Here is a 15,162-nt window from a genome sequence, read left to right on the forward strand (position 1 = left end):
GCATTAAAAGAGTAATAGAGCGCTGAGTTTTATTTAGAATCCCCCAGGTCATCCATTTACTGTCTTGGTAAGTTTGAGCTGGGTCACTGACCTCTGAGCATCAATTTATTCATCTTTAAAATAGATATGATAATATCTACCTCATAAAGTTGCAACGAGGGTTAAACACCACCATTAACACATGGTAAGGGTTCAATAAATATTCCCCTTCCCCAACATAATCTCCGCTTTCCCAAGAGGATAAATGACTCATTTGGCAAACCCAAAGACAGTAAAAAGACCAAAGCACAGACAGGAACAAAACTGATTCAGAGCATATCTAATCCTGCCATCACTCCAAACCACTTCACCCTTCAAAGCCTTTGCCTTAAAACTGTGCCTTATAAATAAGGGATGTAACCTCTCCGCTATTCCCACTATAAAGAAGAGCTTTTAGAAACTGTGTTCTGTATTGGAGAATATCAAGAAACAGACATGTTATAGAGGGGTTGATGGCAGAACTGCACTTCCAGGCAAGACCAGCTTGTTGACTATAAAGCGACACACACAAAAATCACTATCCTCAGAGACTCTGCCTCCCTGACTGTCTGGCCTTCAATCTGTTAGGTATCTGTTTGGCAGGTTGGAGAGCTGAGGCACTGTCAGACACATTGCCAGAATGCATTCACTGTGCCCGCCTTCTCACCCCACTCACACTCAAGTGAAAGTTGGTCGTCCTAAGTAAACGTGGCTTTGGGGGATGGGGGAAGAGGAGAGAAGGCAGTGGAACACCCCGGGAGAGAAAGAGGCTGGACTGAGCCAACCACACAGAGGGAGTAGTATCAGCACTGGCACAAGTTAGACTTTGGGAGATGGGATCAAGCACATCTACTATTTAGAAGGAATAATTGTTTCCTTCATGGACACTGGTTTGTCTCTTGCTCCCAGAATGTACATCACTAGAAAAGCAGTTGTTCTATCAATTATTCCTAGATTTAAAATTAAATAGGTTTTCTGGACTAACCAGGATCTTACCTGCTCTTGGACATATTGTCATATGTGAATAGATGCATTTCTAATTACAAACATAGATAGGATTTGGTAAAGCAAGCCTGACATTAACTTGTCATTTGAGAGATATCTAAAATTCCTAAAAGCTTTGCATGTTCAAATTCTAGATGACCAAAATGGGTTTTTAGTGTATATTGTGCACATTTTTTGTTGTCATTGAATGGCAAATGCTCAAATACATTCAAATCCAGTAAAATTACATTTGATTGGAGATAAATCGAAATATTTGTATGTTTATTAAGGATAAAGCACTTATCTCTGTGTGACTTGGCTTTTATGTGAACAAACAGGAAAGATACAACCAAAGTCTTTTGTTAATTCTTGTGTGTTGTGAATGCTGCTGTGTTACATAATGTACTTTAAAAATTAGATTTAAATGCTTTACCCCAAATCAAGTTCCAGGATGATTAAAGGTTAGGTATTTTTAAACAAAGCAAACAATCAAAGAAACAAAAGTGAATTAATGATTTATCAAACTTGAGAGGGAGAGGGAAGTCAAACATAACTCAAACATAACTCTTAAAGAAATCACCTACTAAAGAAGACATGCACACATTATTTTGTAAAAATGAAAAATACCTGTGCATTTAAAGTAATAATATAAAGAAATAAGAAAAATTGTTAAAACAAATATTTTATACATAGGCAAACAGTAATTATCTTTTATTCGAGAGCCTATACCAAACATCTATACACACATATAAACTCAATCTATGCAGATTTATTAGATGCTTAACAGAAAATACAATCAGGAGATATGGTCAACATCATTAAACATTAAGTAAACTCAGAAAAGAACATCACATCACGTTACATATCCCATTAGCAAAAGACCATGTAGACATGTCCTAACAATCTTTCTATAATAGTAATCTCCTGAGGGTATAGGAGGCAAAAGTCTCATTGACTAGAGGAACATTAAACTGCTAGGAAGACAGTTTGGTAACATGAATTAAAACAGTCATGTCCTTCAAGGCACTGGTTCCCTTCCTCTATTACACTAAAAAACTACTCCTAGATAGAAAGCAACCTTTACATATTCACCATGATGTCCTCAGAGAAGTGAAAATTACTAAACCACCCATGTGTTCAATGACAGAGGAAGAATTAAGTAAATCCTGAGACAGTCCTTACATCTGATATCATGAGATCTAAGTGATGTTTATGGTGACTGTATATGGGAAAGTACAGTCTCTGTGATTCACACATATGTAGCTATATTCCAGAACATTCTAGAAAGAAACTCATTAAAGCACTAGTGGTGTTTGTCTTTGCTCTATAAGAGAGGTAGAGGATGCGAGGTGGTTAAAGAATGTGGGATCAGAGTGGAAACTGCCTAGGTTTGAACCCTAGCTCTGCCACTTGAGCATACTTGACTTTGGATAATTTTTAAGTTCACTGTGATTAGGTTTATTTATCAGTAGATTGGTGGTAAAATAGTGCCTACCTCCTGGGGTTGTCATGAGGATTAAATTGCTAACACAGACAAAGCCTTGACAGTAGCTGGCATACAGTAAGAACTTGGTAAGCATTAGCTATTTCTTTTTCATTTTAGTAGTAGAACCAATACAGCCTTTTACCCCAACTTCCTGCATTTTACAAATCAGCTCTGCCCTCTTGAGTATATTACTATTACAATGGTGGGAGGTGGGGGGACAATCATTATTTTCCTGAAGGCTCTGAGATCTGCGTCAGCTAGATTTTCTAGTCACACACATTCGGACGCTTATTAGGATATCACAGCCGTAGTTGGAGATAGATAACTTCGTGGTTGCTGAGACTCAAGAATTGAAACTGGAGCTGCAGTGACAATTGCGGGGAACTTTGTGTCCCATTTCATAAGAGAAGTAGCCCATTTCCTAACAAGTTAGGAAAGCTCAGTTTTTGTAAAGCACTGCTTGCATGTTTTGGAATTTCTTACATCTCCCCAGTTTTTTTTCCCCACCTCCCATTGCTTCCCCCAACCTCTGACTTTTAGGTAACTCAGTACTGAGCATTTTCTTTTCTCTACAATTGACATGCACTTTTAAAAAATTAAATCTCATGTTTTAATAAAAGGCAAATTTTTGCAAATATTTACTGTATTGATATAAATAATTTTTTTTTTTTTTTTTTTTTTTTGGTGCTGGGGATTTAACTAGGGGTGCTTTAACACTGGGCTACATCCCCAGTCCTTTTTATTTTTTATTTTGAGTCAGGATCTTGCTAAGTTGCTGAGGCTGGCCTTGAACTTGTAATCCTCCTGCCTCAGGATATAAGTACATTTTCTTGAGCAAGGAAAGTAAATTAGGGAAAGGAGAGAGAGAAAATCAATTCGTTCCATGCCTTCATTAGTTTCTGAACATGTCAACAGGTATCATGCATCATTTGATTTACATATGAAGTTATCATTCTAAGAATACTTTTGAGGTTCCAGGAGCAGAATGGAAACTGAGAAGGAACTTGTTTTCTCTTTTCCCTATCTACCCTCAAGTTTTCAGGGGAAATTTTTGGGAAAAGTTGGCTCACTTTGAAGTCTTCTCTTGCCAGCAACTAACAAGTCTGTATAATACAGTTGCCAAGGTAATGTCAAGACTATGTAGACAGAGGGAGAAAATGTGGTGTGCAGACAGAAGATGGTGAAAACGGATTAGCAGCATAAGCAGGAAGGGTTTTTTTAATTGGAGAAAAATAAAGTCACATTATCCTTTTTAAGTAGTTATACCAGCAGTTCTAACATCTGTAGATTGTAAATGAACTTCATTAAAATAAGTTCTTTTTTCCCATATCACCTTGTTCATTGTCCCTCTATACCAAGCCATATCAAAATGAGTTCCACTGCATTCAAGTTAGACAAAGAAATTTTTCATTTGCCCAAATCAAAACATTTTTTCTGTAAGTTCTACTTGAAGCCTTGGATCCAGCCAACTTCTTCCAAATAACGATTGCAAAGATGCTCCCAAAGATGCTCCCAAAGCTGTACAAATATTTGCTGATTGAATAAATTTACTATTGTCAGACATAAGTGGTTAAAATGAGCCAAATACTTGCTCATTTTTCTAGACTATTGCTTTAGTTTTCAAACCACTCAATTTTTCTTTCTTTCTTTCTTTCTTTTTTTTTTTTTCCTTCTCCTTCCTTCAGGTACAATCCTTGGATTTGCCCTCCGACCATATAAAATGAGCTACCGGGAAGTCAAGTACTTTTCCTTTCCTGGGGAGCTTCTGATGAGGATGTTACAGATGTTGGTCTTACCGCTCATCATCTCCAGTCTTGTCACAGGTACCATTTGCCGATTTTGATGTTGGTTTTTTGGTTTTTTTGTTTTTGTTTTTGTTGTAAGTCTGCTTGTTGCAAAAGATCGCTTAGAAAAGCAAATGCTTTGGTTTCTGCTGGATGCATGCTCTGTTCTAGAAAAATAAAGTCCCTTCAAAATGATGGAAAGGAGGCTTTAGTAATGCATGAATGATTATAACTCTCATATTTTACCAATCACAAGAATAAATGGATTTAAACAGCCATGTAATCTGGTCTGCCTCACCATGGAAGAGGTGCCCTGCTAGACACCACACGACCAGCCTTCTCTGACCACAGTGATGTAGTTGACAACAGCGTACAACAGGTCTGTTTTCTCACCCTCTTATCCCACCCAGATAACATCTGGTTGGACAGCCTATTAGCTATTGATGCAAGAATGCTTGTTCTCAGAGCCACCAGGACTTGAGCGGGAGCCTTCTTGGAAGCCTCATCAAGAGGTAATGCCCACAACACACTCACCAATTCTGCTGCCACCAACACTTTTCCTGGTGTACCCGCATGATTTCATTTCCTTCTCCAGTTGCCCCTCACCCCCATCACCTTTTATGCTGGGGGGAAAGGGGGAGGGGGTGGGAGATTTCCTGTTGGATATTTTGTTAGGTGCCACTTGGATTTTTACCAGTGGAAGCTTTGCAGGATAGAATTCAATTTTCCATGACAGTGAGACAGTAGTTTACTCCTGCATGAGAAAGGGCTAGAGTCATTGGCATATTGATTGACAAATACAGACTGAGCAAAAGAAGTTGTAGAAAAACGTTCCTATGCATTCCTTCCTGCCCACTCTTCTGTTTCCCCACAGCACATCTCTACTTGGAGAAGGAATTTCCATAGACACTGCCCCAGCAGGATGGTTTCTGGGTTTGTAGCTAAAAGCCAGAACTCAGGTATTACTGACCCTGTTCTTTTCCCCCTTAGCAGACCAATTCACCTCTGTGAGCTGTCTCTGAGCATCCTTCCCTTTATTCCCAGGGTGTTTTCAAAGATACTTATAATCTCCTTTCAAGATCTCTGTGGAATGAGAATTTCATAGTGCAACTTGAAAGTCATGAGGCAACATTCTATCACATGTCTCGGAAGGCTGACCATTACTTGGACAGGAACCGTGTCAGATTTTTCGTCAATGCCTTGTAGATCTTAGCTGGCTTCCACTTGTCCAGGGCCCTAAACAAGTAATTGCATGTCCACCAGCTTCCATAAGACAGTTCTGTCTGTAGACCTTGTGGTGTACTCCTTGTGAAACTGGGCTGGTCCATTGCTGATGAGGGGTAATCGTAACAGCTGCAATTTGTATCACAGAAACTGTATTAAATGCTGACCTGAGGGCATATTTTCATTCTGTTTTCCATTTTTCTGGAGAAACAAATTCTTTGCATAAAACATGGGTCAGGACCCACATCCAACTTTTTATTTAGTAGAACAATGAGTCCCTCTTCATCACCCCTATCGGCAAGGCATCCAAACTGAGAACCTACAATTTTCCTGGACACAAACTGAGGGGTCCTGGGTTCCTTTGTACTGACTTCCACAGAGGAATCAGTGTCAAGAGGTTTCTGCTCTTTCATAATTGTGCTAGAAACCAACAGTGTTACTATTTAGAAAAGCCCTAAATGATACAGTTTAAAAAGTGCTACTTTTGTTAGCAGACCCAATCTACATGTACCTTGAAGTGGAATTCCTTGGTGTTTTTAGTAATTAGTAATCTTCTTTACAGAAGGAATTTTGTTGAGTCATTTTGCAGGAAAAAAAATACTATGATGCAGTCTCTTTGCATGGTTAAAAAGAATTTTTGTTCAAAGCTTGAAGAAATTATCAATATTTACAATATTCTTATTAAAAAAAGAAATTATAAGCTTCAAACAACCAATATTAAATGAATTTTTATAATGTAACCTAATTGCATATTGGGAGTACTGCCACATGGGGACCATTAAGAGAGTCTTAGCTCTCATCTAGGACAAGGAGCCTGAGGGCCATGATTGAGCTTTGCCCAAGATCTTTTCAAGGTGCTAGTCTCAAAGGAGTAATTTCCATGCTTCACAGTAATTTAGATACTTATGATCAATTAAAATGTATGATTGATTTAATAAGAATTTCCTTTATGGTTTTGAGTAAAAATTGTTCTAATCCAAAGGGTTATGATCCAGTGGGAATGGCAGGGAGGAATTTTTTGCAAATTATTCTGACCCCTAGAGGATACCTGTGTTTGTTGGGAAATGTTATTGGGGAACGTATTGCCTAGGGAAGGAACCAAGGAAGACTCCATTCTGCTCTGATGGAAAAACAACCTCAAATGCTTCCAGTCATCAAGCTGGTGACATATAAATATATATATATGAAGCTACCCTTTCAGACTACTTTTTGTTTTCTTACTTTCATAGAGTCATGGATACAGAGAAATATTTCTCTTCAATGGGAAAGGATCAGGGACAAATGTAATGATAAGTAGGGAGTGATCACACTGCAGAATAAATGAACCAAAGGAAGGAAAGGACACTGTTGGGACTAATCACCTCCAGCCACTCATTGCCACATATCAACAACAGCCAAATCTTCCCGTTTTTCAAGAGAATGAGGTGGTCCAAATTTTTAAAAGTCCCTTTCCAATGTTGATGCATTTTTAAAATGTTGATACAATTCACTAAACAAAACACTGCAAGCCAAGCTAAGCATATCTATCAGGCCAGTCCAACCCTTGGCCTACCTGTATCAAAACTCAGGTCTGGATGTCCATGCTAATGAAGAGAAATGCACTGCTCGATTCATGCCCCCTTAAGGCTGTCACTGGGTTTCATATTTGCCTGAAGTGACCAATAGCAGTGCCATGCCAAAGCTCGATTCGTAACAGAGAAATTAGCTACTGAACACCACATTTATTGCTGGCTATACAAATAGCTATTTCGAAGCCTCTCCCCTCCATCTTCTGAGGTATGACCACATCGTATTGTAGCTATTCTAGTCTTTTCTGCACCAGACAAGAACATCATAGTAAGGACATAGAGGTCACACTCCCATAGAAAGTATTTCCTAGTGGAAAAATGCTTCACAAACTAATGCTTCTAAGTTCAATGCCCCAGGGTCTGCACAGATGGAAATGAAATTGCATTAACTTGTTATTGCATTTCTTGGACTAAGCATGCTGTTTTGGAAGATTCTAGAGAACATGCTACACATTGAATTGTACAGAGTCATGTTTAGTTTCATTGAGTTGAGTTTTGCATCCTGGGAATCAAACCCAGAGCCCCGCACATGCTAGGCAAGCACTCTACCACTGAACTACGTCTCTAGCCCTGAAACTGTGAAATCTAAGCTAGAGTCTTGTACTTGACACATCTATTTTTGTGAGTTATGACTCTAAGGTCCCTGTAAGCCACGTTTTCCTTGTCCTGAATTGAAATTCAAATCTTTCCAAACATCCCTGGTGTGTATTAGCATTCCAGAGGCTGCCAGAGAGAAGCTGGGAGAAAGCCTAATGGCTGCATTTGTACTCAAGTACCTATTTTTTTGAACAAGAAGAATACGTCTGTGCCAACACACCACACAATAAAACAGGGATTTGGCACCAATTTCTATTGATTTGGTCAGGATAAGCAGCCAAACTAGATATTTCATGCCAGAAATATGAGTTGGTTTGGCTAGCTTAACCTGATTGAAATTCACTGGATAACAATTGAACCATGTATCTGGTTGTGCTGTGTAGACATGGCCATCACCTCCTCTTTACTTCTGAATTTTTTTAGAAAGCCAGTGCTTTCTCCTCTAAGTGAGCCATTCCCCTTCAATCACACATCACAAAAGAAGGTTGATGTCACCTCAGTTTTCTGGAGGCAGGAAGCTTCTGGCAGATGGTCTCTGGAGAGTGGGACATATTGTAAGTGAAAGGGCGGGGAGGGGCCATCAACAGTAGCTACAGTCGCAGTGTGGGGGCCTACCAGAGGGCACACTGGAGTGGGATGGTAAAACAGATGGAGTTCATCCTGTAACGTTCATCCACAGCTACTTACTCTGTGAGACTCTGTGCTGGGCACTGGGGATTCCTGAATGCAAAACTAGTCCCCGAGAAGATGCACTTGAGCTGTAAAGGAAGAAGCCTCCCCAAATCCCTTAACTGATACAATCTATGTAAGTAAATTCCAATACCGGCGACACTGGTTCTCTGAACTCTTCACACAAGGAAGAGACAATTGGATTGCCTGTTTGAAGAACATGATCCCAAATCTGATTTTCCTAGAGTCATGGCATCTTCATCCCAAAGTCAACTAGTCCAGAATTTTCCAACCTGGGCACCACTTCTGTTCTCACTTACTTAAATTTTTCTTTAAGTTAACATACTTTTTTTTTTTTACAGTGCTTCAAATCATTACCAAAAATGGAAACTTCCTATGCCTTTTCTTGTGAAGCAGATAGTAAATTATAGTGTTATGAAATTTTGAATTGATAGAGTTGCCTGACAAAGACTGACTCAGACACCCCCACTCTCATATTTAAAAAGGGGGGGGGTGTTAGCAAATGTGTTTGAGGGTGACAGATACACATTAGCACTGAAATAAAACTGTCCTTCCTGTAATCTGAAGAACTGAGAGATGAAAAGAATTGCTTCTTACTAAATGATTTAATTTTAACTAAGAAAAGGTTTCTATACCACCAGAACCAGTGTATTTGCTCCCTCTTGGGAAACACTGATGTGGTCCAGCCACCCCTGTGGTTCCTGTCCAAATGATTGTCCAACTTCTGCCCAAACATGTCCAAGGGCATGAGCTCTTTAGAACCCATTTATTCTTGGAAAACTAACCAAGTTATCTTTGTAGCCAAAATAAAGCAAATGATTCTTTAAAAAAGAAAAAAAAAAAAAAAAAACACACCTGCTTGCCTATAATCACCTCTCTGTGTGACAAGCTCTGTGATGTATCAGGTATTATTTAGGCAGTTTCCCTTTAAATCAATAAACCAGTGAACTCGTTGGAACCTGTGACTTGACAATAGTTAAAGCCAACAGACTGAAATCTCGTACCTGAGAACATAATGAAAGTAAAAGCAATAAATGTGGTACCTCAAAGTATGACTCTTTGGCTTTACAGAAATGACAATAAGAGTGGACTAAAGTTTGTTGTTTCATTTATCAGAAGAGGCCAAAAAAAAAAAAAAAATAGCTCTTGGGCTGGTGAGGGTTTGTTAAGGACTTGCAAAAATGAGAGCCAAAATCACTTAAGAGAAATTTAATATTTTAAACTATGCATTGCCAAGGCTCTGGTGTGTAGCTCAGGCCAGTTTGAATACTCTGAGCAGTTACGGACGAGGAAAGGGCTGTAAGTTACACACACCAACTGTATTGGAATAAAAACTATCTATCTTGGGTGGGGAAGTGTTTCTTTAGGCTTGCCTTTCTTTCTCTGAAGAACCAAGGTGGAGGTGGTCTGCGGGTGTGAGGATTTATGCCTGGCACATAGTGTGTGTTCAAGCACACTGTGGTAGCCATTGGCAGTAAGAGCTGTAAGCGGGCCTCTGGCCCTTCTCATTGTGCAAATGAAAATTCAAGAGCAAGAAGAGAGAACTTGAGTTCAGGGGAATATCATGAAGCCTCCAGATTCCACGAGTCTCATCTGCCTGTGATCCTTGCAGCAACCACTTCCCCGTGAAGGTAAATTAGAGAAACCATAAAGTTAATCCAGTAACAACATGGGAGCCGGAGAGAATTCCTTCCTCACCACTGGAGGGGATTGGTTTCTGCCCTGCGGCATGGGATTTGACTTCCTTATCGCAGCTGCAAAATTCTAAATATTATCATTGGTTATACAACTGCCCAATTTTCCCTGTGAAACTCAGGCCCCGTGTGTGGCACCCTGCATTCCACTGGGCAGTGAATTCCACATGCTGCTCACATGCCGCGAGCAGACTTTCCATGCAGACTGTATCTCTGTCTCAACACTGGAACACACCTCATGGCCTCTTGGAAACAAGCCAGCTATAAAGAAGCTCCAGTTCAGTACATTTGAGGCCTGCAGGCGGGTTTTGCATGATGGTCTCTGCAGGGCTGACCACACACTGTGGGAAGGGAGGCTGAACCACACCTATCTACCAGGGAAGATTGTAGGATATAGTGGAGGAATTCATCCCTGGGATAAGGCAATCCCCCCGCTTCTTTGCATATGGAGAAAGGAAATCTGGGAAATTAAATGCCATTTTCCCTCCGTGGGTTTGGATTTTGGTGAGATGCAGGCAAAGTCTACTCTTTCATTACAGACTTCATTCAGTAAACCATCGTGGAGGCTTTGTATGTGCCAGGTACATTTCTAGGACCTAAGGATACCCAAACGTGCTCCAGGGTTTCGCAGTCTGGTTCATGGAGATTGGCTGTGATTGCAAACAGCCAGGGTGACTGGCAGTAGGAGCCTAGCGAGGGACCCGCGCAGGGAAGGAGCACTGCAAACATCCCTCTCCCCTGCCTCCCCGTATTTGGCCCTTTTTGCCAGGAAATAACTGAGCAGGAAAAAAAAAGGACATTTTTGTCCTGACGTGTGAGATTTCACCATTAAATGCAGTAAGAGCCAGAGGTGGAGACCTGTGAAGTCCCTAGCAGAAGTCACCACCAGGAATGTGGCCTTGCAGATGGGCAGTCAGGGAGAAGAGGTGCTTGACAGGGTTTCAACCACAAACTGTCCCTTTTGAGAGGGTCCGGGAGACTCGTGGCTCCTGAGCTTGAAGGGGTGTGGAGGTGGCATGTGCCGCCTTATTCCCCGCCCTTCTCCAGCACCCCCACTGGGCTGCCATCCAGCTCCACCCCATGGTTCCATTTTAGTTCTCAACTGCTGAACTTGGGTTCTCCTCTTGGTCCTAATTGTGCCACAGGGAGTGGCAGAAGAGGACACCTTTTCAGACTGTTTCAGGAGAGCACCTGGAGTTGCTTGCACACCTGAGCCCCCGCTGGGTGCCTGGTGCCTCTTACGTGCCTGCCTTTAGGCGTTCCACCGTCCTGCCCGCCTCCCACACCCCACTGTGGTCCCAGGATTGATGCTGGTGCTCCAGCTGCCCTGGTGACTTGTAGGGACAGTGACCTTGACCCAGTCCTTCTTAACCCAGGCTGGTACCAAATGCAGCACCCAGTGAACTTCCAGAGAGTTGAATGCTCCTGGGAAGACTTGTGGTCAAAAATGAAGCGGTTCTTCAGTTGGAAGAGCAGAGGCCTCAGGTTCCAGGCTCAGTGCGGGATGCTGCTTTCCAAAGGGCCTGGCCTGGGCCTTGGTCAGTCAGAAATTCTTATCTGTGAACTTCAACACATTCAAGAGAGACTGTAGTTTGGTTCTATTCTGGGTTGGAAGAAAATTTTTTTTTAATTTTACTTATTTGTTTCGGTTGTAGATTAATTAATTTATTTATTTTTATGTGGTGCTGAGGATCGAACTTGGTACCTCATGTATGGTAGTCAGGTGTTCTACCACGGAGCCACAACCCCATCCCCCAGAAGAAATTTCTGAAAGTTTTATTTTCTTAAGAGAAAATGTAAAAGCCTCCTTTAAGAAAAATAAAAGTCTCTTATCCCCATAATTGTCAAGGTAATAACCTCTTTCCTGACCCCTTCTGATACATGTTTCCAGAGGAATGGGTTCATCTACATCTCTTTATTTCTGTAGCACAATGTGATCTGTTGTTGTCTTCTTCCTCACAAAGGCTTCTGGAAGGTTCCGTGTCTTTATCTGGCATATTCTGTGCATTCCCTAAAGAACCGAGTAGGAATTCTCGGCTTCACAGCCATCACAGGCCACTTCACCAGCTTTCCTGCCGGCTGCTTGGCTGACAGAAACTCCACTTCCTCTTTCAAGGCCCTAATGCCCTCGGGGCTTCATCCTTCCCCTTGGTGTGCTTCCCTCTTGAAACGACCTTTTCCCCATCTCCATCAGATCCTTTAACTCCTCTGAGGTGCAGCTTTGCTCTCAGTCCTCCACGAGGTCGTGCCTGCTGGCTTCAGCTGGACCTCAGCATCCCCTCCATGAATGCCTGTTGCGTTACTCGTGTGGCACCGGCACACCCTGCCAGTGTCTTGCCCTAAATTGGAGGCTTCCGCCAGGACCGTGTTTTATCCACCAGAGCCCGGTTCATCCGGCCTGACAGCATACCATGTTAATGGACACTTTTAATTACAAAAGCCATACACAGTGTGCTTCAAAATGACATAAATATTGAAGTGTGTAAAGTGAAGAGTGAACTGTTCCTGTGCAGAGGTAGCCACCTTTCCCAGGGTGGAACCTGACAGAAGCAGTGGGTGGTAGTGGGTAAGTGTTCAGGGTAGACTGAGTTCAAATCCCAATGTGGCCACTTCTCAACTCAAAGACCTTGGACAAACTACTTGGCTCTCTCTACTTCCATTTTTTCATCTATGAAATGGGGATAATTGCAATTAATACCTACCTCTTTGAATTGTTATGAAGATCCAAGGGATATCTATAAAGTATTGAGAGCATTGCCTGACATGTAATATCTATTAGAAAATGCGACTTGTTAATCTTTCACACCCTTCTTTAAAAGCTTACATGCAAGTATATCATTTTGTTAAAAATGAAAGAATCAGATGTGCATTTCTGCAATATGCTTTAGCTGGTCAAAAATATCTTATGGGTATTCCACTATATAAATCTCTGCAGTTATGCCTTACCACTGTATGCTCAGGTTTCCTCCAATATTTTGCTCTTTTCAAAAAATCTGCAGTTAAGTTCATTATATCTTTGTTCTACTTTTGAATGATTGTTACTAAAAGTAGAATTGCTAGAGCACCAACTATGCTTTACATTGAATATTTAATATTGATTATTTCTAGCTGGTTTATAATTTGAATTTATTGTTCTCAACAGTGTTTATATTAAGAGCTGAGTTTTCATTATTCTTAAGCTAACTTCCTGAAAGTATACCACAAAATGTTCCCTAATTGAAGTATAGGGATTCATACTCCCACCCCCCCCCAAAAAAACCCTTTAATACCAACATATCTGAGCTACACATTAAAAACTTAAGAAAAAAGAAAAAAGATGGAAACACTAGTAGGTTCTATACTGAAACCCCGATTCTTATCTTGGAACCCTATGCTAGACACATCTAAAAGCATTCATTTGGCAAGGATCCCAAAGGGTCAGATATCAGTGTAATAGTTCTCAAATAAACATTTTTAAACATTCTTACATGTTTACATAATGGATTCTATATATAGGTATATGCTGCATGACAAAATATGACTTTTATGCAGTATAAGAACAATACTGTAAAAGTATTTCCATAAACAGTGTAAGCTACTGAATCTAAGCATGATTGACAATTTCAAATTTTCCAATATCTTTTAGGGATAATACTTCATAGCTTTCAAGCCCTTTTGTTGTTAGCATTCAGACAAAGTGGAGGGCAAGAAAGGCTGAAGAAAAATTTGTAGTGAAAAATCTTACAATTAGGAAAATTCAATCTGTTCATTTTTAATCTGTTAATTTTTTTCTCTGAATTGAGCACAAGGCATCATTATTTTATTTTACCAGAAAACATTTAAGTGCAGCTTACAGAACACAGATGTCCCATGGGAACATGACTCGAAATCACTATATAATTTCCTGTTAAATAAACACAAGAACATTAAACTCCCAGTGAGGTCAAGCACCTGAAAAGTGTTGTATGTACCAACTAAGCACATTTGCCTTTTGTGAAAGAGGCATTTGTAGTAATTGCTAGAAACCTTCTTGTTGCCGGCTTTGCCACCACTACTAGCTTCCCCTTGTTCCTTATAAGGCGGAAACTTATTTTACAGTTCAAGAGGGGTTCTTTTATTTATATCAAGTCCCTAAAGTCATTTTTTGGTATTACTAGACCTAGATTTATCTTATTTCAAGATTGCACTTATTAACAGGCTTATTGAGAAGTCATTCACTTAACACAGAGTTTACCCACTTAAAGTGTACAATATAAAGACTTTTAATATATTTACAGAGTTATTCAGTCATTATCATAATTATCAACATTTTAAATTTTCATCACCCTTAAAAGAAACCCTTCCTTCCTTGGTTATCATCACCCAGTTTCTCCATTCTCCTAGCACTAAGTCCACACCAATTTGCTTTCTTTTTCCCATAGATCTTCCTATTCTGGACACATCATGTAAGTAACCTCTACAATACATGATCCTTTGTGGCTGGCTTTTTTCACTGAGCATAATGTTTTCAAGGTTCATCCCTATTGTTGCATGTATCTGTATTTTATTCCTTTTTATGGCTGGGTGATATTCCATTGTATTGACATACAATTTTATTAATTCATTCATTAGTTGGTGTATATTTGAATTGTTCTCATGCTTTTTTTGTTTTGTTATTTGCTTATAAATAATTATGCTATGAATATTTATAGACATATGTTTTCATTTCTCTTGGGTACAGAATAGAGTTACCAGGTCATATGATAACTCTGCTTAGTCTTTTGAAGAATTTCCAAATATTTTTCAAAGTGGTTGCACTATTTACATACCCACCAGTGTAAGAGAGTTTTAAATTCTCCAATTTTCTTGCCAATACTTGTTATTGTCTGTCATATTGTTTATATGTTTTTGTCAGAATGGGTATTTTGTCAGAAATGCTATCTCATGATTTAATTTGCATTTTTCTGATGGCTAATTATGCTGAGTATATTTTTATGTGCTTTTGGAATTTTGTTTATCTTCCTTGGAGAAATGTCTTTTCAGATCCTTTGCCCATTTTTAGTTGGATTGTCTTTTTATTGTTGAATTATAGTATTTCTTCCCATGTTAAAGTTGTACTTTTTGAAATACTCTGGACACTAGGTTATATAGCAATTACT

General features: G+C 39.9%; 1 protein-coding gene across 1 annotated transcript in view; it reads left to right on the forward strand.

Moving 5' to 3' along the window:
• Slc1a3 (solute carrier family 1 member 3) overlaps positions 1-15,162 on the forward strand; it is a 76,987-nt gene that overhangs the window by 17,652 nt on the left and 44,173 nt on the right. The window contains exon 3 of the mRNA XM_047555334.1: positions 4,174-4,311. Within this exon, the coding sequence (XP_047411290.1) occupies positions 4,174-4,311 (138 nt within the window). The remainder of the gene's footprint in view (positions 1-4,173; positions 4,312-15,162) is intronic.

This window comes from Sciurus carolinensis, chromosome 6 (genome assembly GCF_902686445.1).
Source record: "Sciurus carolinensis chromosome 6, mSciCar1.2, whole genome shotgun sequence".
Lineage (NCBI taxonomy): Eukaryota > Metazoa > Chordata > Mammalia > Rodentia > Sciuridae > Sciurus > Sciurus carolinensis.